Source organism: Ambystoma mexicanum, chromosome 2q (assembly GCF_040938575.1).
Source record: "Ambystoma mexicanum isolate Mex_15411 chromosome 2q, UKY_AmexF1_1, whole genome shotgun sequence".
In the NCBI taxonomy this organism is placed as follows: Eukaryota; Metazoa; Chordata; class Amphibia; order Caudata; family Ambystomatidae; genus Ambystoma; species Ambystoma mexicanum.
The window spans coordinates 109,481,663-109,508,808 of record NC_090924.1 but is presented as its reverse complement, the minus strand read 5'-3'; the positions used below and the strand labels follow the sequence as shown (position 1 = coordinate 109,508,808).

At 49.3% G+C, this 27,146-nt stretch overlaps 1 protein-coding gene across 2 annotated transcripts in view; it reads right to left on the bottom strand.

Moving 5' to 3' along the window:
• TELO2 (telomere maintenance 2) overlaps positions 1–27,146 on the bottom strand; it is an 890,041-nt gene that overhangs the window by 236,785 nt on the left and 626,110 nt on the right. For both annotated transcript variants that reach the window (XM_069646967.1, XM_069646968.1), the window contains 2 exons: positions 6,646–6,734; positions 1,471–1,570 (listed from right to left, as the gene is read on the bottom strand). In XM_069646967.1, coding sequence (XP_069503068.1) covers positions 1,471–1,570; positions 6,646–6,734 — 189 coding nt within the window. The remainder of the gene's footprint in view (positions 1–1,470; positions 1,571–6,645; positions 6,735–27,146) is intronic.

The window sequence follows — 27,146 nt, the reverse complement described above, 5'->3', positions numbered from 1 at the left end:
CCATGTGATATCCAATCTGTATGCATGGGCCCTGAGGGACAGGGTGGTAGCTACCGCGGCGCCGAGGGAGTTGTGGGAGCAAACGCTAGGTAAGGAAATATCAACTTCTATGTGGGGATACTGCTGCAAGATGACCCGGAAGGGAGCGGTTTGTTCTAGGTTCAAGCTGATTCATTTCAAGTTCCTACACCAGTATTATTATTCCCCGGCCCAACTGAAGGAATATTACCCTCAGCATAGTGGTTCCTGCCTCCGATGTGCGCATGACAAAGCGGACTTCCTCCATGTGGCGTGGGAATGCAGGGAGATACAGAGCTATTGGAAACAGGTCTTTAAGGCGATTGGGGGTATGGTGGGGGTATGAGTAAGACCGGATCCCATGATGGCCTTGTTGGGGTACACTGAACATGTGTCTAAAAAGTATAGGAAATTGATAGGCCTTCTTCTGATACTTGCAAAATGGAGAGTAGCTATGGGTTGGGGTAAGAGGCGCGGTCCTAGGATCACTCAGTGGATAGAGGATGTTTTGTATTGTAACGATATGGAGTCCAGGTGGGGCACCTTGCAAAGAAATGGTGGAGGTAATAGACGGATATGAGATGCATATACATTGTTTCTTCTCAGACAATCAGATGCTGGGGAAGATGCTCCTTCTCCATTGCGGGGTTCTGGGGGAGGCTCCTCTACACAGAGGGAATCCGGAGAACAGATTTGAACTTCATGATAGGGGCGATGGGGGAAGCGCAGCTGGGCACTTAGCACTCCCGCGTCTCTGGATATGATACTGCCACGGAGCCCCAGGTGGATACTACTGTGGGAGATATTTGGGAGCCGGACTCTGACTGGCTATGCAGAGGACTGCATTAATGTGAGACTTGCTCTGGAGCTCAGAAGGTTGTTTAATGCCACCTAATTACATGTCATGTGGTCTTGCTCGCTCGTACCGGGGTGGGGGGTTTGAGGGGAAATGTTGTGTTGAGTATTGTTGTATTAAAACGCCAATAAAGAAATTAAGAAAAAAACAAAAAGTAACTGTAGGGTGAGTTTGAAATGATGAGGTCAGGAATGTGCAAAAGAGATTATGCGCAGCCCGTGACGTCAGGTTCTGACATGCTAATCCATAGCTTTGGTGCTACAAGTAGGTAGTGTTAGGGTTATGGAAGTGTTTGGAACCGAAAAAAAGCCGGTCATCATATATCAAGAAGTAAATGGGCTTTTTCTGTGCTAGATTTTAAATGACAATTTCAGCGTTGGCTTGAGTGTTTTCCAAAATTAAATAGAGATAGAAAAGATAAGTGTTAACATGTTGTTGGTCAACTGGTTCCCCACTAGTACTGCATATGAATTTTGGAAAGTGGAAGAAAGTTAAACTCCAACCATACTATATCTATTCAACTTCAAGAACATTGACAAGCAGGCTCTAAACTAGAGAGCCAACTCACAAGCAACATGTCGTCTCCTATTGCCTACCGTTGTATGAAGGGCAAAGTACATCAAGATCCCCAGGGTGTGTACCAATCTCCCCAACACCAGGCAGTCTTCACCAAGAAGGTCAAACGTCACTAAAGGCCTGTGAAGGATACAAGGCAGGAATCAGATGTGTGAAAATGGTGTTTGGAGAACATTCTTTTGCAAGCAAAGAACAAGTTACTTTCTTACCTGGTAACTTTCTTTCAATGGGATGTTCCTCCGACGTATTCCACATCGTTGACAGACTCCCAAAGCAGTAGCAACGTAAGGAGGTGGGAAAAGAATTTAGAAATGTTTACAATGCCCAATCGAATTGCAGAATAGAGGATGCCTTACCAAAGGCCAAATCTTGCCCATGAATAGAGTCCAGGGAATAATGTAGTATGGACAGAGGCCCATGTGGCTCCTTCGCAAATATTGCAAATCGGAATCACACGCTGTAGTCCAGTGGAGGCAGCCATACCCCTAGTAGAATGAGCCCGTAAGCCTACAGGATGGTCCATTCCCACCAAACGATAACACTCAGAGATCGTCAAAATTATCCATCTAGACAAGGTCTGCTTGGAAAAAGCCTGACCTAAACGCCTTCCAGCGTAAACAATAAAGAGCTGATCGTCCACTCTGAACCGGGACATCCGTGAGAGATAGAAACTCAAAGCTCTCCTAGGTCCAACCTATGGAGCCTCTCCTCTTCCTTACCAAGATGAGGACGAGGATAGAATGCCGAAAGAATTACCTTCTAGCTAAGATGGAATTCCGACACAACCTTCAGAAGAAAAGAAGGCCGTACCCTAAGGACAACCCTGTCCTTATGGATCACAGTGAAGGGTGGTTTAGCGGAAAGTGCCTGCAACTCACTCACTCTGCGTGCGGAAGTAACCGCAACTAAAAATACAGTTTTAAAGGACAACAGTCTCAATGGACAAGAATGTAAGGGCTCAAACAGAGCTCCCATTAGGAACTTTAAAACCAAATTCAAATCCCATCCCGGCACCTGGAAAGGTGACGGTGGAAAAACATGAGTTACCCCCTTTAGAAACTGAGATATCAAAAGGATTTTAAAATAAGAACATTCCTCTGACGAGCACTTAAATATGGACAGCGCCGCCAGGTAACCTTTAATGGTACCCACATGGAGGCCCTTGTGGGCTAAAGAAAGCAAAAAAGACAAAACAAAAGGAATAGAACACTGGAAAGGATCCACATTCTTTACCCTGCACCAGTCGCAGAACTTCCTCCAACGATACAGGGATTTCGTTGCGGGCCTTCTGACCGAAAGCAACACCTCCATCACATCTTCAGGGAGGTCCCAATCATTACATCTCAGCCTTTCAGATACCAAGCATGAAGGCTGAGAGACTTGACCTCTGGATGGAGAACTCGACCCCCCTCGCGTGAGAGCAGATCGTCTCGGTAGGGAAGACAACATGGAGGGCAGATGCGCATGTCTAGAAGGTCCGGGTACCATGCTCTCCTGGCCCATGCCGGAGCAATGAGGATCACCCAGGAACCGAACTTCCGCAACACCTGCAGAATGACGGGGACTGGAGAGAATGTGTACAGCAATGGGAAGGACCACTCCACTACGAACGCGTCCCCTAAGTCTCCTCTTGGAGGAAATTCCCGCAAGCAGAATCTCTCGCACTTCCGGTTGACACTGGTGGTGAAGAGATCCACTTGTGGGGTCCCCCGAAGGGCGAAGATCTCCAAAAGAACTTTCTGTGCCAGCTCCCACTCGTGAGAGACCGTGTTCTGCCTGCTCAGAGCATCCGCCGCCGCGTTTTCGTCTCTGGCCAGATGAACTGCTGAGATCGAAATTTCCTGCTGGATTGCCCAGAACCAGAGCTGCATCGCCTCCCTGCACAGTGGGAGTGACCCTGCCCCCCCTTTTTGTTGAGGTAGTGCATGGCCACTGTATTGTCCATCATAATCAGGACATTCTTCCCACGCACAGACGGCATAAAAGCCTTCAGGGCTAGCCTGACAGCCCGCAGCTCTAACAGATTGATGCAGAGTCTGGACTCCGACGGAGACCAACGACCGCTGGCTGTCAGCTCGTTGGCATGAGCTCCCCAACCCCTGAGGGATGCGTCCGTCACGATCGTCACCTCCGGCCACGGTTGCCAAAATGGAGCCCCTTTGAACAGATTTTCTTCGACGGCCCACCACAGAAGGTCCTGGGCGACCGAGGGCAGAATCTAAACGGGGTCCGACATCCTGCCGAAGAACTGTGACCACTGCATCTTGAGTGCCGACTGCAGCAATCCCATCCGCAGCTGGGCCTCTGGCACCAGTAAAATGCAGGATGCCATGAGGCCGAGCAATCTCAAGAACTCGAACGACTGGAGACTCTGGGCACGTTGAAATTTGTCCACTATCTGCAGAATGTGGTGAGCCCTCACCTGGGGAGGCGAACACTGCCCCAGGGATGTGTCTAGCACTGCCCCAATGTACTGGAGCCGCTGGGTAGGTGACACATGAGACTTCTTTAAGTTGAGGTAGAAGCCCAGCTTGTGAAGGGAGTGGCAGGTGACGTACAGATGATCCAGGACTTGCTCGGGAGAGCGCGCCCTGATCAACTAATCGTCCAGGTAGGGGTAGACGTGAATCCCCCCCTTTCCTGAGATGCGCTGCCACCACCACCATCATCAGCTTGGTGAAGACCCTTGGGCAGAGGTCATTCCGAACGGCAGGACTCAAAACTGAAAATGCGAGTCACCAACCGCGAACCTCAGGTACTTCCGGTGCTTGAGATGAATCGGCACATGAAAGTAAGCATCCTTGAGGTCGAGAGACACCAACCAATCCTGAGGTTGAAGGGCCAGGAGGACTTGAGAAAGAGTAACCATCTTGAACTTGTCCTTCCTGAGGAGCTTGTTCAAACCACGCAATTCCATGATGGGTCTCAATCCTCCGTCTTTTTTCGGGCTAATAAAATATGGGAAATACCATCCCATGTTCCTCTCCGCTACAGGTACCAGTTCTATGGCACCTTTCTCTAGCAGTGATAGATTTCTGCGCAAGGAGCGGATCTGGACGCTTCAACAAGAGCTTCCCCGGTGGATTGTCGCGAGGCCTCTGCCGGAAAAGAAGACAGTAGCCGTGGGCTATGATTTCCAGAACCCACACATCTGAAGTAATGGCACGCCACTCTACAAGATGCTGCGCCAGCCTTCCCCCAACCGGCGAACCATGGGACATGGCCTCATGACTGAGCTGGAGTGGCTGCAGCTGTGCCAGAGGGCAAGGAGGCAACTGACCAAGCGGCTTTGGCACATCAAGTACCTTGCTTTCCACCTCTGGTACTTCTACGGTGGCCCTTTGACTGGCAGCTCCCCTCGATCTACCAAAGGAAGAGTAGTATTGAAAGGAGCCTCCCCTCCATTGCTGTCCCCTAGGCCAAAAAGGCGGAGGTTGACGCACTGCAGCGCCCAAGGACTTCGCTGCAGCTTTGGACGTCTGCAACCTCTCAAGGTTCTCGTCAGCCTTGCTGCCAAAAAGATGGACACCATCAAAGGGCATGTTGAGAACCCGGGACTGTACATCAGGAGCAAACCCCGACTTCCGCAACCACGCAAACCTGTGCATCACGGTGCTCGCCGCCATGGACCGGCTGACACAGTCTGCCATCTCCAAACCCGACTGAACGGTTATACACATGGCATCCCTGCCATCCTGAACGAGGGCAAGAAAACCATCCCGTTCCTCCCCTTCGGGAAATGTTCAGCTGCCAACGACACACAATTCCACAGAGTGTTCATGAATCTTGCAAGGGCACAAACGGAGTTGGCTGCCTTTAAAGCCATACCCCCAGAAGAAAATACCTTCTTTGCCCAACCATCAAAGCCTTTGTCGTCCCTACCAGGAGGGATTGTAGGGTATGCAGCCTGGGAGGAGGAACAGAGTATGGGTCAAACACAGGCCGCACCGACTTGCTGAGAGCCTTTCTCAGAGCTTCCACAGCTCTCCGGGGCACCTCCGGCAAGTTCTCAGCAAAAGGCGTTGAGGGCGCCGATGGGAGTTACGTCGACCGAGGCGCCGACGACTTCCACAACAGCGTCGAGGCCGGAGCCCCGAGCGTGTCCTTCGACGGTCTCAGCACCGATGCCGTCGACGACTTCTCTCGGAGCTGGAGCCTCGAGCAAGTACCTCGACGGACATGGCACCGAAGGCGTCGATACCTTCTTCGAAGGCCTCACAGGCTCCAACAGTCTCGACAGCGTCGAGGACCGGGACGTGGAGCGGGCACGGTGGCGATCATCCTTGTCCGATCGGGACCGCAACGGTTCCTGATGATTGCGCCAACCACCTGAGCCCGAAGGCGTGCGAGTGGTTGCCCTAGTGCATTCCTTGCCGGCTTCTCTGGAAGGCGCGGAGGGAACAGTGCCCTGCGATTCGAAAATCGCCATCATCTGCCGGCGGAATTCCGCCCATTCGGCCGGCGACTAGTGTTTTGTGGGACAAGCCACCCAGCGTCTGGCGGAGTCCTCAGACGAGGACGGGGAAGGCGACCGGTGACAGCGCTTCCGTGAATGTCTTGAAGAGGCAGAAGAGTCCAGAGGAAGACCCCCTGGACTTACGCCGACGCGGAGAGTCACCCCTCGAATCATCGGTCGAAAGTCCAGCGGATTTCGACTTACAGGGTTTTGAAACCCTACCTGCCGACAACTTCTTCCGCTCCCGCAAAGCCTTCGACGTCCAAGACTGGCATTTATCGCAGTCATCGGTGGCGTGGCTCTCCCCCAGGCACCAGAGGCAGACGTCATGCGGGTCCGTAAGAGACATCTTGGAACCGCAGTCCCAACACTTCTTGAAGCCCGACTTCGAGGTAGCAGAAGACTAAGCCATATTCTCAATACAACGATAGAAGAACCGATTCAACAAGAGAGAGCCAAGGCGCGCCGAGATTTCAAAGCGAACATGTTCGTGGAAAAAACAGAACTGAGGCTACAGGCATCATGCGTCCTACATATAACATCTGGTGACGTCAACCGTCGGAGGAGGTCCTCGAAGGAATGTATCGACGTCATCGACGCAGGACGCCTACGTCAAAAAAGTTTTCCGAAGCAGCATAGCTGTGGTAATCAATGTCAAAGATGTGGAATACGTCGGAGGACACAATCTCCTCGAAATACTGTTTGATCTACATATGTAGGAGTGGATGGCTTTGCATACCTGTCAAAGTTCTGGATCAACGGGAAGAAGAAGTGGCCAACCACAGCGTTAAAACGGTTGGGTACAGAAGGCGGAACATCAGATGCTTCCTGTCAAAGAAAACAAAATCGAATATAAATTCTAAGAACAACGGATGGTTGAAGAAATGAGCAGAAGAATACAGAGCATGGTACTGCTAGCACTGGAGGGTGCTAGGGAGCTGAGGCAGGGATACTGGTGCTTCAGTCACTTGGAGAACAGCAGGCGTTTAACTGGATGAGACATACACATGGGATACTTTTAGGGGGGATAAGTGTGTTTGCCCCCCCCCCAACTTTCTTTGCGCATCATTTTGTCAGCCTCATTTGGCAGGAGCCCCATTCCTTTAGATGTCATGCCCCCCGCCCCCCTCTCCGGCGCCACAAACATTTTCAGCAGTTACTCCACTGGGCATACATGGCCTCTGCGCCAAAGATTGCAAAGACACAGATTGGTACAGAACAAAGCATCTGTACCCACCCTTACTGCATTTATGCCAGGATTTAACCACAAGGGCTTTCCAATCTATATCTACATTGGCTGAGGGACTTGCAAACCAAACAGAATTATTTGCGTTTAGGGTTCATTATTGTGATTTATTAGAGTGCCGTATGCAATATGGCTCGCATCAGAGAGCTCACATAGTAATCAACACAAGGTAACATGCACAATACAGATAAGGGACACTCATTACATCATGAGTGTTAAACAAGGAAAGATGGAAAGTGGTCAAACCAAACAGGAGACGACAGACCATAAAGTACAACAAAAGTAACTATGATGGGTGCATGTTAGTGCTGGCAGTGGTGGTTGACATGGGTGCTTGAATACCTGTACATTTTTGGCTTGGTCTACTTTCTCCAGGAGTAATTTTCCTTTCAGTGATCTCTTGAAATATACAGTGTTCTGTTCTTGTTTTTGATCCATTGAGTGATTATTATTCAATAGGCCTTGTCCCTCTGCCATCAGGGATGCGTTATTGGAACTTATTTTCTTAAATGACAAATGAACAATTTCAAGAGCAGTGGAGAATCTCAGGTTTCTAGTAGGTCTATATTGTTTGAGTCTATTGGACATGGAAAAGTGGCATTTGTTCCAGCCATTTTTTGTGTGCAATGCAAAGGAGTTAAAGCTTCATGTGCTTCTCAATGGGCAGCCATTTGTGTTTTAAGGGCTGGAGAGAAGGTGTCGTCCTTAAGGATCCCAAAGATATGTCTCGCCACTCTATTCTGCAGCTACTGTAGATGCTTGGTGAGCTGTTTTGGAGCCTCAAGTACCGGACATTGCAATAGTCTACTTTGCTTAGAGTTGAACTAGTTCAAATTTATGGTTAACAAGGAGAGGACTTTCATGATTGTATGAAGTCGTACATGTGTATTTTTAATAGAAGCCTTCACAAGATGTTTGAATGAGAGATTACTGTTCAATACAATCCCCAGATGTTCTGCCGTTTCTGTGGGGTTTTGAGTCTTGCTCATCTTACCACTTCAAGGGTACTTTTGTTGCACGACAGTTACTGAGATTGCGGGTGATCATTTTTCCTGCACTGAAACAGAGCTTGTTACTGGTCATCCAATTTTGGATTGCAGCAAGCCAGACATTGATATTTGTATTGTTGCTTATGCTAGGGTAGGTTTGGAACAGTAACTGAATATCTTCTGTATATAATTGGTGTATTAATTAATCAAATCTGCGATCCGGAACATATAAACAATGAAAAGCCACCGGGATATAGATGGTACTTGTGGAACCCTGCACTGTTGCATAGTGGGTATAGTGGAAACTGTTACCATTTGGGTTTTTGATAATCTTCTGGCCAGCAAGCATTTCAGGGAGTCCAGTATAGCTCATCCGAGCATGTCCTGGTCTACCATATTGTACGCTGCCGATAAATCAAGTAGGATGGGAACCCTCTTGTAGTTCCTATCCAAAATGTTGAGGCTATGACTTCTTATAGGTCAACCAGGCTGGTTGCTTTGCTGCGGTTAGGCTAGAACCCTTCATGTCTCTTGTGTAGCAGGTTCTGGGTTTCACTGTGAACCTACAATTTTGCAATGGGTAATCTTTCAAGAGTTTTAGCTCAGAAATGTGTGGAGGAAAAATACAAATATATGCAGATGAATGCTTAAAGAAGATTAATGTACATAGAAAATGTAATTCTATATCAAGACAGGGAGGAAATCATTATGCTTCCCTTTCCTTAATTTAACATTAACATCAGTATCTCAGCAGCAGGGCTTTAGCAAGGCAAAGGTTCTCAGAGAAACAAAACTTGCATATGTGCTGAAATCCTCAAAGAAAAAGTTCCAAATAGTCAAAAATGTAACCTGGAGCTTCTAAGAACTCAATTTCCAAGAGGTCCTTTAAACATTGAATTATGGCCACCAAATATGTGACCTCAACCAGCCAATGCAGCATACACATGGTCCCCCAAATAACTGCAGCTCTTCCTCCAATTCCTCTTTTTTTGCTGCTCACAGCAAGAGATGAGAACAACTTTACTCCCTTTACATATTACGTTTCAAATTGGTATATCTTGTCTGACAGGAACACGCACTGTGTGCTCACTGCATATTAGAATGTAACGTTTTATGCTGCTAGTGTATAAAATACTAATGCACTGTTTCAGCATCTCTTGCTTACCCCATGATTAGTCTTTCATTCTTTAAATGCGTTAGTTTCCCTCAGTGGGAGGTTATTTGTTTATTTTATCATTGTTTAAACGCTTCCGTGCCTCGGAACACGTTGTTTTCCCTCAGCAGGAGGTTCTTGTATAATTCGGAGCTGGACGTGGGCCGCGCAAGATCTCTGCCCCGCTAGACCAACACTGCTTTACGTCACAGTGCAGGGGAAGTCCACAGGAGTCCTTGCACGACCACCGGCTTCCTCTACCAGGCGGCAGGCTCGCTCCCAGCAAGGGGGGGGGCGCCCCACGCACATCGCAAGTTCTTTCCTTTCCGCCTCCTGCGCTTGGTGGCATGTTTCCTTTACATTTCAAAAGAGATTAACGTTCACCGAGCGTCGGAGGTGCCTGCAGTCTGTTTTCACGTGTTTCAGACGCATACAACAAAACAAAAACCTAAGAGAAAGGAACAGCAGCGTTCCACAGGGCTCTGGGCAATATCATATATATATATACATTACTCACCGTAATCGTATTTCTGATGCTTGCATCTGCTTAGATTCACATGCTGTGCATAGGCCGCCATCTAGTGGAAGCTGCGGAGTATTACAGTTTGTTTTTCGAAACTCGAAAAGGGGCGTTGAACTAGGGCGTGCCAGTAATACTATCCCTAGTGTGACGTCCACTGCCACTGTACCCATGATCCCTCACGCATGTAGGACCCTCAGATTGTATTTTTTCTGCCATGAGGTAGCATGAGGAGTAGTGTGAGTACAGAGTATCCAGGCAGATAGATAGATAAGACTACAAGCATCCATGCACCTTCTCTCAGAGGGGAGGAAGGGCGGGCGCATGTGAATCTAAGCAGATACAAGCATTAGAAATACGATTACGGTGAGTAATGTATCCCTTCTGAGGCTTGTGGAATCTGCTTAGATCACATGCTGTGCATAGATTAGCGAGCAATGTTAGAATAAGGAGGTGAGATGTGAGAAGGGTCATGAGCGAACAAATGTCTTAGAACCGCTTGTTCCACTTGAGTATCTGTCTTGGAATGCGTGTCAATGCAGTAGTGCTGAGTAAAAGTGTGAATAGAGCTCCATGTAGTTGCTTTGCAAATGGTGTCAAGGGGTACATTTACAATGAAAGCCAGAGTGACCCCCGTTCCTCTTGTAGAGTGGGCCCTTGGCGTAAAAGGCAGAGTTTTATCTGAGAGGGAGTAACACAGCTGGATACATTTGACTATCCATTTTGGGATGGCACCTTTAGAGACGTGATCTTCTCTGCCTGTAGCTACAGAGACGAACAGCTGAACTGTCTTTCTTAGCGGTCTGGTCTTGTCTACGTAGTAGAGGACCGCTCTTTGCACATCTAGTGTGTGTAGTTTCACCTCAGCAGAGCTCTTAGGTTCTTGGAAGAAGGCCGGTAGTTCAATGGACCGGTTAACATTGAATTCTGAAATGAACTTAGGTAAGAACCTAGGGTGAGTACGTAGAACCAGTTTATCCTTATGAACAGTAAAGAAAGGATCCTGTTCTGACAGAGCCTGAATTTCACTGACCCTTCTTATGGATGTAATGGCTACTAAGAAGGCAGTCTTACAAGTCAGGTGTTCAAGACTAGCTTTATGCATGGGTTCAAAGGGGGGTCCCATGAGTTTAGCAAGCACCACATTAAGGTCCCATCCTGGTGGTGGGTTAGAAATTGGAAGGTGGAGTCTCTTCACCCTTTCCATAAAGGCTTTAACGACTGGCACCTCCCACCATGAGACCGTGTTATGAGAGGTGGTGTAGGCTGACAGCGCCACCAGGTGTACTTTGAGTGAATTAAATACCAACCCTACATCCCGTAAGTGGAGCATGTAGGTAACAATATTGGAAGGAGTGCAATCAACTGGGTTGATTTGTTTTTTCTGGCACCAAATAACAAATCTTTTCCACTTATCAACAGTGCCTTGTGTTAGGGTTCATGGATTCTTTTAAAATAGCCATACATCTCTGTGGTAAATTGAGATGGCCAAACTCTATGACTTCAGGAGCCATACTGCCAAGTTCATCAAGTTGGGTTGAGGATGCACTGTTTGTCCTCCGTGCTGGGAGAGTAGGTTGTACCAGCACGGGAGTCTCATGGGTTCGCACACTGCCATTTTGCGCAAGTGTGGGAACCACTGTTGTCTCGCCCACATGGGAGCAACTAGGATGAGCGTCATCGATTCCCTGTGTATCTTGTTGACCACCTTCCTCATCGGAGGGTTTGGGGGAAAAGTGTAGGCAAACATCCCTGACCAGTTGATCCATAGGGCGTTCCCCTTGGAGCCTGGCTGGGGGAACCTGGATGCAAATTCGGTGCATTGTTTGTTTTTTCTTGTGGCAAATAGGTCTATGGTGGGGAAACCCCACTGTGAGAAGAGGTTTCCTATGACTTCTTCGCATAGACACCATTCGTGTTCTTCTGGGAGGGGTCTCTGCTCAAAGCGTCCGCTAGTGAATTGAGATCTCCTGGAACATGTTGAGATGACAGGTAAATGTTCCGTCTGAGTGCCAATATCCAAATTTAAATTTTCTGGGCAAGCCTGGACAGATTTGGCGAACAAGTGCCCCCCCTGTTTGTTTATGTAAAACATCGCGGTCGTGCTGTTCGTTAGGATCTGCACTGACAAGTTTGATAGGTGGGGGCTCAAAGGGCTCTGAAGACTGCCAGAAGCTTTAGCAGGTTGATCTGATTCTTGGCCACTGTGTGAGACCAGAGGCCCTGAGCTGTGTGGTGAAAGAGGTGTGCTCCCCACCCTGACAGGGACGTGTCTGTAGTGAGTATGGCCTGTATTTCTGGATCGTAAAAAAAGTGTTTCCCCTTTGAAAGATTCTCTCTTGTCCACCCTCGAAGTCTCTGGACTAGTGCTGGCGAAACAAACACTAGATCATCCCACTGACTACTTGCCTGAGACCACTGTTTCGTCAACCATTCCTACATGGGTCGAATGCGCAGACACGCGTGGGAAACCAGGTAAATGCATGACGCCATCATGCCTAGCAAACACATCGCTTTGCGAACCCTTATCTTGCGACCGGACTGATATTGAGGAATTTGCAGTAATAGATTCCGAATTCTTTCCTCTGATGGAAAGGCCAACCCCTCTTAAGTGTCGAGGACAGCTCCTAGGAACTGTTTGGAGGTGCTTGGCACCAGGCTTGATTTTTTCTCGTTGACGGAGAAGCCCAAATGGAAGAGGAGGTTGATCGTTCTTTGAATGTTGGTTCTGCAAATTACAGGGGTTTCCCCTATGATGAGCCAGTCGTCCAGGTAAGGGTACACTGGGATTGCTTCCCTGCGTAGGTGTGCCGCCACCACTGCCAGTACCTTGGTGAATACCCTTGGAGCCGAGGCTATACCGAAGGGCAGCACCTTGAACTGGTAGTGCTGACTGTCCAGCTTGAAGCGCAAGAATCTTCTGTGCGCTGGGAACATGGAAATATGAAAATAGGCATCTATTATGTCCAATGTTGCCATGTAATCTCCTTTCTTTAGTAGGGGGATTACCTCTAGGAATGTAGTCATGCGAAAGTTTTGAGGCTTGACATACTTGTTTGCAGGGCGTAAGTCTAATACTGGGAGCATTTTTAGATCTTTTTTTGGCACAAGGAAGTAAGTTGAATAAATACCCTTGTTTACCTGGTTGCCTGGGATCACTTCTATCGCGTCCTTTGCAAGAAGAAGGACGATTTCCTCGAGGAGGATTCTTTGGTGCTCGAAGGAGTGTATTTTCTGTCTTGGAGGATGGTTTTGGGGGCGTTCCGACAGTTCGATAGTGTATCCCGCAGACACTGTGGACAGCACCCATCTGTCCAAAGTGATCCCTTCCCATGCGTGGGTGAAGGTGGAAATGCACCCCCCTACTGGGGATGCATTGGAAGGGACGCGGAGCGGAATGTCACTGTTTGTTGGGAGGTGTAGCGCCTCTGCCTGGGCTGCCTCTCCCCCTATCGCGGCCCCTCTTTTGACCTCTGGCGAAACCTTGTGAAGTGTGTTGGTTGCCTCCCCCCGATGCTCCTTGCCCCTGAAAGTAATTAGACCCTCTCTGGGAATGTTGGCCGCGAGAGCGACGGAAATTATTATTCCCTCATTGGTTCATGGGTTTATTAGTTAATTGTCCAAGGGATTTTAGGGTATCGTATTCATCCTTGGCTGTTTTGAGTGTTTCCTCCACCGCTTTCCCGAACAAGACATTTGGTTCCACCGGCATGTCGATGAGTGTAGCTTGGATCTCGGGTTTAAACCCAGAGTGTCTCAGCCAAGCGTGTCTCTTGATCACTGTGCTCGCTGCGATGAGCCGGCCTGCATTGTCTGCTGCGTCAAAGGTCACTTTGAGAATTCACCCGGACAGCGATCTGCCCTCCAACGCAATCTGGGCCAACTGGCCCTTTAGAGGTTCAGGTGCGGAGGCAATGAGGGCAGCTACCTGTTCCCATTGGTGACAGTTGTAACTTGCCAGCAGAGTGGTGGAATTAGCAATTCCTGCCTGGTAAGCGGAAGTGGAAGCCACTTTCCTTCCTAGCCCATATATCATTTTGGTCTCCTTGTCTGGGGGAGCTTCAGAGGATGCTAGAGGTGGTGTCCCCGCCCTCTTCCTGGTGGTTGTAACCACCAATGAGTCGGGTTTAAGCTGACCCCCTATATAAAGTGGGTCTGAGGGGGCGGCCTTGAATAATTTTTCTATTCTTGGGTTAACTGCCCGGGTAAGATTAGGGGTGAGTAGAGAGGGGTCAATTCTGCTTTGAATAGACTTCAGAATTGGTATGGCTTGGGCAATGGATTTTCTATCCCCCATAATTTGCTCTGCAAAGTCCCGTTCTTCCTGAGCCGCTTGAGGGTCTATCTGAAAGTGGTCTGCAGCTCTAGCTAAGACCTCGTTCAGTAACGGTTGATTGTCCACAGGTGAGTCATTCACAGGTGGGTCTTTGGGAATAGGGGAGGCGAAACTATAGGCCTCTGCCTTGTCTCCCTCCTCCTCCTCCTCATCCTGGTCCTCATCGTCTCCATAATATTCTACCTCTGCCTGGTCATCCAGTATTTGTATGTCTGGATCTTCAACATACTCATGATAAGGTTCAATAGTGAGTGGGTCTGAAATCAGGCCCTGACCTGGAATCTCAGTACGGGGCTTTTTACTAGGAGGCTGAGGGTCTTTGCATCCGGAAGGTCTAGAGGTAGCAGAGGTATTCTGATAGTTTAGGAAGTAATCAGGATTTTTCTCATAAGAATTTGCCATAAAAGACATTCTCCTCATCACTCTGTCGATGTCTTCAGAACTCCATTCCTTGGAACTGGGAATGACCACTTCCTGCTGTGGTTCCACTTCTATTCCTATATCCTGGGGAGTGGGAGGGACAACTTTAGGTCTAGAGACAGGGTCAGTGGTCTTGGACTTCTCAGGAGATTTGTATTTCTCCTTCTGGACTTGGTGTATAGAAGTTTATTTCTGTTGTTTGTCCCGTTTCCCGTGTGTAGAGGCATGTTTCCCTGACTCTTTGGCTTTCCCTGAATTTCTCGACGCCTGGCGTCAAGATTCGGAGGTGAGTACCGGAGGTTCTCGAGTTTTAGAGGAGGGACGTCGAGACTCGGAGGCAGACGTAGAACGAACTGCCAGAGTCGGCTTTGAATGTTCTGTTTGGGGGTAGAGGTCGGTTTCGTCTTCTGACGACCATACCTCTGTGACGGACTCTTAGCAATCAAAGATAGTTGCTGCGTGTCATGGGGCGACCGAGACCTGGAGCGGCCAGAGGACACTGATTCTGCGGACCACTCTCTTTGTGCCTTTTTCTGCCGATCACTCGAAACGCGTGTCGAGTCTCGGGTGGGGTTAGTATGTTTAGATGAAGATGTGTGGGTAGCGCTCTTGCCGCCGGGTGTGGTCCCCATAACTGCCCCGCCGGAAAGTCCTCCGAGATCGGGGGCTTGCGCTTGGGTGTCTAACGACACCCTTGTGCCCTCGCCGTCCGATACGGCGGCATTGCTGCCATCACTGAAGGAACCCACTACGTCGATGGCCTCGAGCTGCCTGGCGTAATGGGCCCAACGTTTGGTGGAGCGGTCCTTAAGTGTTTTAGCTTTAAAGAGCTTACACGCTCTGCAATTTGCTTCGGGGTGGTCCCTAGGCAGACACAGATTACAGGTGTTATGCTTATCTACCCAAGGGAACTTACGGTTGCACTTGGGGCAGAATTTAAATGGAGTACTCTCCATATGTTAATATATGGCAGCGGGCGAGTGTATGTAGGAAAATAAGCGAGTGTGAGTATGTCCACCCCCCACTCTGCCTACTTGCAGGGCCGAGGCCAGGGGCCTTCCGAGGCCCAAAGTCCGTCGTGCAGTCTCGACGGCTGTTCGTTCTCCAGTACCGGCATCGATCTTCACAGTCTCGATGTGGGATTTGAGGAACGGGAATTTTAGATTAATTTATGATAAATGGCTGGAAGCCAGGGAACTCCGCAACTATGCTTCCGACAAGTATGGCGGAAAAAAACAATCTGAGGGTCCTACACGCGTGAGGGATCATGGGTACAGTGGACGTCACACTAGGGATAGTATTACTGGCACGCCCTAGTTCGACGCCCATTTTTGAGTTTCGAAAAACAAACTGGAATACTCCGCAGCTTCCACTAGATGTTGGCCTATGCACGGCATGTGATCTAAGCAGATTCCACAAGCCTCAGAAATATATATGGGATACATTACTCACCGTAATCGTATTTCTGATGCTTGTATCTGCTTAGATTCACATGCTGTGCATAGGCCGACATCTAGTGGAAGCTGCGGAGTATTACAGTTTGTTTTTCGAAACTCGAAAATGGGCGTCGACACAGGGCGTGCCAGTAATACTATCCCTAGTGTGACGTCCACTGTACCCAAGATCCCTCACGCGTCTAGGACCCTCAGATTGTATTTTTTCTGACATGAGGTAGCATGAGGAGTAGCGTGAGTACAGATAATCCAAGCAGATAGAAAGGTAAGACTACAAGCAACCATGCGCCTTCTCTTAGAGGGGAGGAAGGGCGGGCGCATGTGAATCTAAGCAGATACAAGCATCAGAAATACGATTACGGTGAGTAATGTATCCCTTCTGAGGCTTGTGGAATCTGCTTAGATCACATGCTGTGCATAGATTAGCAAGCAGTACCTGAAGAAGGAGGTGGGATGTGAGAAGGGTCATGAGCAAATAAGTGTCTTAGAACCGATGGGTGTCAATGCAGTAATGCTGAGTAAAAGTGTGAATAGAGCTCCAAGTAGCTGCTTTGCAAATGGTGTCAAGGGGTACATTTGCAATGAAAGCCAGAGTGGCCCCAATGCCTCTAGTAGAGTGGGCTCCTGGCGTGAAAGGCAGAGTTCTTTCAGAGAGTGAGTAACACAGCTGGATACAGTTAATAATCCACTTCGAGATGGCACCTTTAGAGACGCGATCCCCCTCTCTGCCTGTAGCTACAGAGACAAACAGTTGATCTGTTTTCCTTAGCGGTCTGGTTTTATTTACATAGTAGAGGACCGCCCTACGCACATCTAGGGTGTGTAGTTTCACCTCAGCCGAGCTTTGAGGGTCCTGGAAGAAAGCCGGAAGCTCGATGGACTGGTTTACGTGGAATTTAGATATAAACTTAGGTGAGAACCTAGGGTGTGCGCGTAAAACCAGTTTGTCTTTATGGACAGTAAAGAAGGGATCCTGCACTGACAGAGCCTGAATTTCACTGACCCTTCTTATAGAAGTAATAGCTACTAAGAAGGCCGTTTTATAAGTCAGGTGTTTGAGACCGCTTTTATGCATGGGCTCGAAAGGGGGGCCCATGAGCTTAGATAGCACCACATTAAGGTCCCACCCTGGTGGTGGGTTCGAAATAGGAGGGTGAAGTCTGTTTACTCCTTCCATGAAGGCTTTAACTACTGGTACTTTCCACCATGAGACCTTGTTATGGGAAGTGGTGTATGCCGACAGGGCTGCCAGGTGTACTTTCAGTGAGTTAAAAACCAATCCTGCATCTAGCAGGTGGAGCATGTATGTAACAATAGTGGAAGGAGTGCAATCAACTGGGTTGACTTGTCGACTCTGGCACCAGATAACGAATCTCTTCCACTTGTCAAAGTAACAGTGCCTTGTGTTTGGTTTCCTAGATTCTTTTAGGATGTCCATACACCTCTGTGGTAAATTGAGATGTCCAAACTCTATGACCTCAGGAGCCATGCTGCCAGGTTCATTGAGTTGGGTTGCTGATGCACTGTTTGACCTTGGTGCTGGGACAGTAGGTTGTACCAGGCTGGAAGTTTGATGGGCTCGAACACCGCCATCCTGCATAGGTGTGGGAACCACGGTTGCCTTGCCCACATGGGAGCAACTAGGACGAGCGTCATCGACTCTCTGTTCATCTTGTTCACCACCTTCCTTATGAGAGGAGTTGGTAGAAAAGCGTATGCAAACATCCCTGACCAGTTCATCCACAGGGCGTTCCCCTGGGAGTCTGGTTGGGGGAACCTGGATGCAAATCCTGGGCATTGTCTGTTTTCGCTTGTGGCGAATAAGTCTATAGTGGGGAAACCCCACTGAGAGAAGATATCTTCTAGGACCTCTCTGTGTAGAACCCATTCGTGTTCCTCTGGGAGGGAGTCTCTGCTCAGAGCATCCGCTAGGGAATTGAGCTCCCCTGGAACATGTTGTGATGACAGGAAGATGTTCCGTCTGAGTGCCCATATCCAGATTTTCTGGGCAAGCTTGGACAGATTTGGCGAGCGATTCCTCCTTGCTTGTTCAGGTAGAACATGGCTGTTGTGCTGTCCGTTCGGATTTGCACTGACAGGTTTAGTAGGTGGGGCTTGAACGCTTGAAGCGCTCTGAATACTGCCAGAAGCTCTAGCAGGTTGATGTGGTTCTTGGCACTGAGGGAGACCAGAGACCCTGAGCTTCATCGGTAGTGACTACTGCCTGTACTTCAGGATCGTAAAAGGGTTTTCCCTGTGCAAGATTCTCTTTTGTCCACCAGTGAAGGCTTTGTACTAGTGTTGGCGAAACGACCACTAGATCGTCCCACTGACCACTTGCCTGAGACCACTGTTTCGCCAACCATTCCTGCATGGGACGCATGCGCAGGCGCGCGTGGGGGACCTGGTAAATACATGACGCCATCATGCCCAGTAAACGCATTGTTTTGCATACCGTTATTTGGTGACCGGACTGATATTGCGGAATTTGCAGTAGTATATTCCGAATTCTTTCCTCTGAAGGAAAGGTCAACCCCTCTTGAGTATCTAGGATTGCTCCTATGAACTGTTTGGAGGTGCTTGGCACCAGGCTTGACTTTTTCTCGTTGATTGAGAAGCCTAATTCGTGGAGGAGGTCGATAGTCCTTTGAATGTTTGTCCTGCAAATTACTGGGGTTTCCCCCGTTATGAGCCAGTCGTCCAGATAAGGGTACACCGGGATTGCCTCCCTGCGTAGGTGTGCAGCCGCCACCGCCAGTACCTTGGTGAATACCCTTGGTGCCGAAGCTATCCCGAAGGGCAGTACCTTGAATTGGTAGCGCCGACTGTCCACCTTGAAGCGCAAGTACCTTCTGTGCACTGGGAACATGGAAATATGAAAATAGGCATCTTTCATATCCAAGGTTACCATGTAATCCCCCTTTTTTAGGAGGGGGATTACCTCTTGTAGCGTAGTCATACAAAACTTTTGAGGCTTGACATACTTGTTGGCAGGCCGTAAGTCCAATACTGGGCGCATTGTCAAATCTTTTTTTGGCACAAGGAAGTAAGTTAAATAAATACCCTTGTTTACCTGGTGTCCCGGGACGAGTTCAATCGCGTCCTTTGCTAGCAGAATGGCGATCTCCTCGAGGAGAATTTTCTGATGTTCTAAAGAGTGTACTCTTTGTCGTGGCGGATGGTTTCCGGGGACGCTGCAGTAGTTCTATACAGTACCCTGTGGATACTGTTGACAGCACCCATCTGTCTGATGTGATCCCTTCCCAAGCCTGGGTGAAGTTGGAAATGCGTCCCCCTACTGGGGTTGCGTGAGAAGGGACCCTGAACTGAGCGTCACTGCTTTGGTGGAGGCGTGCCGCCTCCTTTGCTGGGGCTGCCTCTGCCTTTACCACGTCCTCTCCTATTACCCCTGCCGTAACCCTGGGTAGACTGGTGGCTGTTGTTCCACTGTGTACCCTGCCCCTGGGAATAGTTAGATCCTCTCTGGGAATTCTGGCCGCATGGGCGACGAAAATTACTATTCCCTCTCTGGTTAGGGGGTTTATTGGTTAGCTGGCCAAGGGACTTCAGTGTCTCGTATTCGTCCTTGGCATTCTTCAGTGCGTCCTCGACCGCCTTACCAAACAACAGATCGGCTTCCACCGGTTTGTCCAACAATGATGCCTGGGTTTCTGCCTTAAAACCAGACTGCCGTAACCACGCATGTCTCTTGATAACAGTACCTTCTGCTATCAATCTGCCTGTGTTGTCCGCGGCGTCAAAGGTTGCTTTTAAAATGCAACCAGACACGGCTCTACCCTCTGCGGAAATCTGAGCTAACTGGCCCTTTAAGGGTTCTGGTGCAGAGGCTATGAGTGCCGCGACTTCTTCCCACTGATGGCAGTTGTAGCTGGCCAACAGGGCCGTGGAGTTTGCAATCCTTGCCTGATAGGCGGACGTTGAGGCTACTTTCCTGCCGAAACCATATGGTTTTTTGCTCTCCCTGTCTGGAGGAGCTTCGGCCGATGACAAGGGTGTTCCAGCCCTCTTAAGAGTGTTAGTGACAACTAGGGAGTCTGGCTTCAGATGTCCTCTTATATAGAGAGGGTCAGACTGGGCTGCCCTGAAAAGTTTTTCAACTCTGGGATTGACTGCTCTGGTGAGGTTCGGGTTCACCAGGGACGGGTCTATTCTTCGCTGAATAGACTTGAGGATAGGGATGGTCTGGGCAACAGGCCTCCTTTCTCCCACTAACTCCTCGGTGAAGTCCCTCTCCTTCTGGACACCGTGGGTGTCAATATGGAAATGTTCTGCTGCACGCGCGAGAAGCTCGTTCAGGAGGGGTTGGTTATCGACAGGGGAGTCGGTAACCGGGGCTTCCTTTTCTACCAGGGAATCTTCTCTGTATGTTTCAGGGTCTTCCTTTTCCTCTTCTTGGTCCTCATCGTCCCCATAGTAGCCCGTCCCGGTTTGCTCTTCTACCATGCCAAAATCTTGGTTCTCACCAAAGGAAGTCTTCTCCTTGATACAGTGAGTATGGTCGTGAGTATGGTTGTACCTCGAAGGGGTCTGTAGACCTCATCGGTGTCTCAAACAGGGGCTTCTTACTCGGGGGATAGGATCATTAGAGCCTGAGGGTGTAGCCCCTTGTGGATCATATGAAAGGAAATGGTCTGGATTTTTATCGTAAAAGTCTGCCAAAGAAGACATCCTTGACATGACCCTATCTATGTCATCACTGGACCATTTTTTAGAACTGGGATTGACTCTCTCAGAAAGTTTTGGAGATTTATCTTGAGTAGATTTGCTGCTCTTTGAAATATCAGCAGACCTGGTCTTGTCTGCCTGTTTAGGAGGAGTGGAGTGTTTCACAGGTGTGGAAGAGTGCAGAGGCTGCTTCTTCTGCCGTTTTCCCCCCTCCCCGTGAGTGGAAAAGTGTTTTCCCTGTCCCTTTGTGGCTCCGGAGGTTTTCGACACCTGGGGTCGAGGATCGGGGGTAGAGTCCCTGTCCTTTGAACGTGGGGCCGCGCTGATCTTGTCTGTGGGCTCCAACTCCTGGAGTGCGGCCTGGGGGTGGAAGTCGTCTTCGTCTTCCGACGATCGAACTTCCGTTAGCCTAGGGAGCAAGGGACTCTTGGCAAGAGTGGATGATTGCCTGGAGTCATGTGGCGATCTCGATCTCGAACGCCCAGAAGACACCGATTCGGACCGTTCTGTTTGTGCCTCTTTCCGAGCACTCGACGTCGTCGAGTCTCGGTTGGACTTCGTGTGTTTAGTGTGGGTGGTGTGTGAAGTGCCTGTGTCGCCGGGGGTGTTCCCCATAGCCGCCCTGTCGGACGACCTTCCGTGGTTGGGGACCTGCACTCGGCTGTCTTTCAACGCTATAATGCCCTCGCCGTCCGAAAGCACGGCGTTGCTGCCATCGCTGAAGGCGCCCTCCACTGCCATGGCCGCCTGCCTGGCGTGGTGGGCCCAACGCTTCGTCGAACAGTCCTTAAGTGTCTTAGGTTTAAACCTACTACACGCTCTGCAGTTCGCTTCGGGGTGGTCCCTCGGCAAGCAGAGATTGCACGTGGCGTGCCTGTCGACCCAAGGGTATTTGCGATTGCACTTGTGGCAGAATTGAAAAGGGGTACCCTCCATACGCACCTTGAGGCAGCGGGCTGTTAAGTGTAGGAAATGTATAAGGTGTACCTATATACCAAGAGTGTAGAGTATGTCCAACCCTCAACTCTCCCTACTTGCAGGGCCGAGGTCAGAGGCCTTCCAAGGCCCGGGCCGAGGCCAGAGGCCTTCCGAGGCCCAAATCCGTCGTGCAGCAGCCGACGGTCGATTTCTTCTCCAGCCGGCGTCGAGTGTCGAAGTATGTCAATTAATCAATATTTTAACAAAAGTATGGCTTATGCCAGGGGACTCCGCAAAATGCTTCCGACCAGTATGGCGGAAAAGAACAATCTGAGGGTCCTAGACGCGTGAGGGATCCTGGGTACAGTGGACGTCACACTAGGGATAGTATTACTGGCACGCCCTGTGTCGACGCCCATTTTCGAGTTTCGAAAAACAAACTGTAATACTCCGCAGCTTCCACTAGATGTCGGCCTATGCACAGCATGTGATCTAAGCAGATTCGACAAGCCTCAGAAATATATATATACACAAACGATTGCTGTGTTTCGGGCATACTTCTTCACTTTTCTATATGTATCATATGGTCTGACTGAACCCTTAGGAAAGTAGTGTAGGAACATATGAGAAGGGTAAGGTCTACAAACATAGTACCTTTTAAATGTTTACTTCATGACTGTCAGTGAAGAAAACCACCTGCACTACATGTCTGAACACATAAAGAGGGAGCCAGACATGTTATGTCATCAGTGATGTCATCAATGACATTTCTGATGTCATCTTTGATGTCATGGGTGTTAGTCTTAGCAGTGCACAGTGGTGCGCGAGTTTTAGTTGCGTAGCTTACCATAACTGGTGAATTTCTGGGGTTTTTCGGTTTTACTTGTAAGCATAGTATGGATAGGTTGTTGTTAGTGCAAAGTAGCTGTAACGTTCCTGTAGCAAAAGTCTTTGCACTGAAGTTGCTAGGTTGTTCTTAGGGCAACTGAAGCATAATGTCCCTTCACCAAGTTTTTTTACTGAAGTTGATAAGTTTTTAGTAGGCCACTGTAACCAGACCCTTCCTTTAGCATAGTTTCTTCAGTAAAGGGGATAGGTTTGTAGTAGTGCAACTTAACCCTAGCGTCCCTTTAACATTGTTTTTTGTTAGTGAATAAATATATATATATAAGAAGTCATATAAAAGAAAAAAGGGCCAGGGAATAAGGAATCAAGCCCCAATGCCCAGTGTGGCAGGAGTACAACCCACAGGCTTGCCAGGAATGGTCAGCGGATGAGGAGGCTTGCCCAGAACAGGATTTGGCCTTAGCGGCCAGTTTAAGAGTCCTGGGGTCATCAGTTGAGATCACAATTAAAAAGGCAGTAGCGGACATGCTTGTACCCATACAGCTACGCCTGAATGACATGGTGGTGCACCTCACAAGTGTCCTGGCATAGCCAAAGAGAGCAATCAGAAGAAGAAGAGCGCTTTGAACGGGGGGTTGGGGGTGGTGGGGAGTACATCGGCTCATAAGAGTAAGGATGACTCTCTGATCCCCCTGCCTCCCAACCCTCACAGAGCCAGCCACAGGAGCCATCTCTAAGAAAGCCTTTCTTAAAAGGAAGAACACCCCTTCCGCCCTCAGACCCGCTAATCCGGAGGAGGATTAACAGGGTGACAGTCCCTCCAGCTCGGAGGAGCAACAACAGGGTGCACATGACGACCATTCGCCTCAAACAACCGAGGACAAAGAGGATCACAAGGATGGTCTACAAATTGGGGAATGCGGCAGGCCCCATTCTCAGCGGGAGGCTGCCTCCGAAGATCTGGTCGGTTCAGATCCCTTGTTTGATACATCCCAGATCCTCAGACTGGGCTCAGTCTCCCCGAGCGGTCAAACTACACTAAAACCAGGCTTTAATGGCCCCTAGATAAAGAAGTCTGACCGAGACTCAGGGCAGAATGCCCCCACCCAGACATTGATGGAAAAGTGGCACTCACCCCGGAATTGGACGCCAAAATTATTACTTTCCTCGGCACAAATTGCAAAGACTTTAAAAAAGGGATTGGTAGAACCTGAAAAATCCTGCAAGGACAAAGTTCTGGACATTACTGGTCCACTTGCCTAAATCCTGGACCTATCTGAAGAGGCCAATGAGACGTGACAGGGATTGGACCCCCTCACCCTGTAGGGCCTTCTTGGCAATGCCGATTGTGCAGAGAGAAATAAGGGCATACTTATGAAAATGGACCCGAAACTGGAGGAGCTGGCCACTACATACTCAGGATCTGCCGCCCAGGGATTCCTATTTGGTGATCCTTTCGTAAAAGAAATGGCACCTTCACTGCCTTAGACAAGGCACAAGCCTCAATAAAAATGGTCTTCTCGACCAAGGTTTTTTCTAGTGCCGGAAGAGGCAGGGGTTACTCATCTGGCCATTATTCCTTGGACAGAAGGTCCCATCTTGCATGAGACGCCCACTCCTCGCGGCAGGACAGGTTCAATAGCTTCTTCCCCTCCAGAGAAAGAGGCAAGGGTTGCACCTGGAGAAGAGCAGCAAGACAACCGGCACAGCAAACCACATGTGGGTCTCAGCTGCATAGCTCCGGTACTGCAAGTGCTAATAAGTGGCAGGACAGCAAGATTCGCGAAAGCATGGGAATCCTTATCACAAGATGCTTGGGTCAGGGACACCGCAAGGGGTTTCCACATCAACTTCTTCTCAGAACTCACCCAATCAAGATGCCCCATGCCCATAGCGATGTCAGGCACGGACAGCACATCGCTAGACGAGGAAGTGCGCAGCCTGCAGATGAAGGGCGTAATCCGCCCATGCAGAGATCAGGGCAGATTTTTCAGTCCCATTTTCCTGGTAAGAAGAAAGGAGAAGGTCCGCCCCATGATAAATCTCAAAGCCCTAAACTATTTTGGTCTCTACCGTCACTTCAAGATGGAGGGAATTCACATGCTCTGGGACATCCTCAGGCTCAGCGACTGGCTGGTCCGATAAGACCTCAAGGATGCCTATCTAGCAGCGCTAATTTGTCCACAGCATGTGAGGTACTTGAGGTTCACCTGGAATGGTCTCCACTGGGAATGCACAAGCCTGCCCCTCAGACTCTTGTCGGCACCCTGAGCTTTCACCAAGCTCATGCGGCTGCGTACCTGAGGGAGAAAGGCATAAGGCTCACTGTATACCTGGACGACATCATCATGTCGCAGACTAAAGCCCAAGCCAGAGAGCAGGACCAGGCAGCCACAGATCTTTTTAATGGCTTGGGTTTTCTCATCAATTTGGAAAAGTCAGCTTTTGACCCCTCGAGACGACTAGAGTTCCTGGGCTGCGTTATGGACAACCAGTACTGTCAGCTCCGGCTCCCATCCTGCAAAGTGCATGCCAAGCGCCACGAGATACGCAGGGTCTTGGAGAAGAAGACCATATCTCAGAGAGTTGGCAGGAGTGATTGGCCTGTTATCCTCTTTAATTCAGGCCGTATTCCTGCGGCCACTACAGAATGGCAAGCTGCAGAGACAGAAAGGCCAGCATCGCCAGCGCAGTCTCTCCTCGTAGCGGCTAGCCCTGTCGCCCGAAGCGAGAACCAAGTTGCTCTGGTTGTTGACACACATGGAGGGCTTGAACGGCAGGGCAATCTTCGGTTCGGCACCTGACCTTGTGATACAATCAGACGCAAAACGCACAGGATGGGTAGCGAGGTGCAGTCCGGTCACCACAGGTGGGCCGGGGGTGGTCCCCTCAGGAACTGGAGATGCATATCAACTACCTGGAGCTCCTTGCGGGTTTGTTCTTTTGCCAGAGGCAAAATCAATTGCTGTATACTACTCAAGATGGACAACCTATCTGCAGTAAGATACATCAATCATCTGGGTGGCACCAAGTCGAGGCCTCTGGCAAAATTAGCAAAGGATTTTTGGCACTTCTGTTTGCAACATCAGATATCAGTGACAGCGGAATACCTCCTGGGGCTGTGGAACGAAATGGCGGATTGGCATTTGCGCCACCTGTCTGATTATAGCGATTGGAAACTGCACAGACAGGTCTTCCTTCACTTACAGCGAAGGTGGGACCCTCTAACCAAGGTCCTCTTCGCCTCCCGGTACAATGAACAGGTGCAAGTATTCTTCAGCTGGAGGCCGGACCTAGCAGTGGCAGCTGCAGATGCTTTCCTACAAACGTGGGACAAAGGGATCGCTGACGCTTTTGCCCCCTTAGCAATGATAGCGAGGACCTTGATGAAGGCCCGTCAGGAGCAGGCAAAGCTAGTGCTCGTAGCCCCAGTTTGGACTGCTCAATCCTGGTATCCAGTTCTTCTGGAACTTTCATCGGATTTTCCAATCCTACTACCCCAGACTTGGGATCTGCTATCTGGTTCCCAGTGGGGTGCACCATCCCATGCTCCAATGCGGGTCCCAGCGCGAGATGGAGAGGCCCTGGCATTTTGTGCGAGGCGGTCAGCCTTATCGAGGAGAGCTGGGATCCCGCAACATCCAAGACATATACAAACTCTTGGGGGGCAAGGGCGCGCAGGTGCTTGAAACGGGGTCTCCATCCAGTTCAGCCCCTATAGCAGAGGTTTTGAACTTCCTCGCCGGACTGGTGGAGCAGGGCTTAGCCTACAGGACGGTGAACGTCTACCGTTCAGCAATCTCAGCCAGTCACGACCTAGTGGAAGGGTTTCCAGTCAGCGAGCATCACTTAGTGTGCAGGATGCTTAAGGGCGTCTGGTTGACCGTGCCACCTCCAGCCCGTTACAACAGACTCTGGGACGTGAATACCGTCCTCAACCTATTCCTCTTCTGGCCACCTGTTCCAGAGAATTCTCATAAATGTGCTAATTCCCTTCACCTCACAGACCCCCAGCAACTGTGCTGGATTTTGAGGACTTGATTTTTTTTACCTGGAAAGAGTGTGAGCCCTTTTTCCCACTCTTTCATGTATTTTGTTGTTGTGTGTTTTACACTTGTGTTGTTGGATTATGGAGTTTTAGATAACTCCATAGGCATCATTTTTTCATGTGTGTTACACAGCACCCTCAGTGCAGTGACACAGGGATATCTTTTATACTTCCAAAAGGTTTAAATATCTTCTCTGGGATCAACTACTGTTTCCCAGAGAATGTAAAGTTAAATTGACTTTACTAGTCTTTTTAAATTCCTAGACCCAGCGCACAATATCTTCCTACAGAGTGCTGGAGGGGTTACCTAGTATCCCCTGTGTCTAGAAAATCATGTAGCAGTCAAATGCTACCCTTTTCTATTGAAATGGCTGTTGGCAGTGGTTTTACAACAAACTACCATGATTTTTCCCGACTGCGAACACCGGTAGCTAAAAATCACAGAAGCCATGTTTTTCAAGATGGCGCCTTAAGCCCCTTTGTTTAAACAGGTCCCGGTCTTCTTTTTTTGCCATTTCTCCTTGGAAAGGTCCTTCTAGTGTTTAACTCTGTGCTGCAAACTAGGTTTGGTCCCTTCATTTCTATGCCTTCGGCGCGCTTCAGGACTGAAGACCGCCTCTGGCG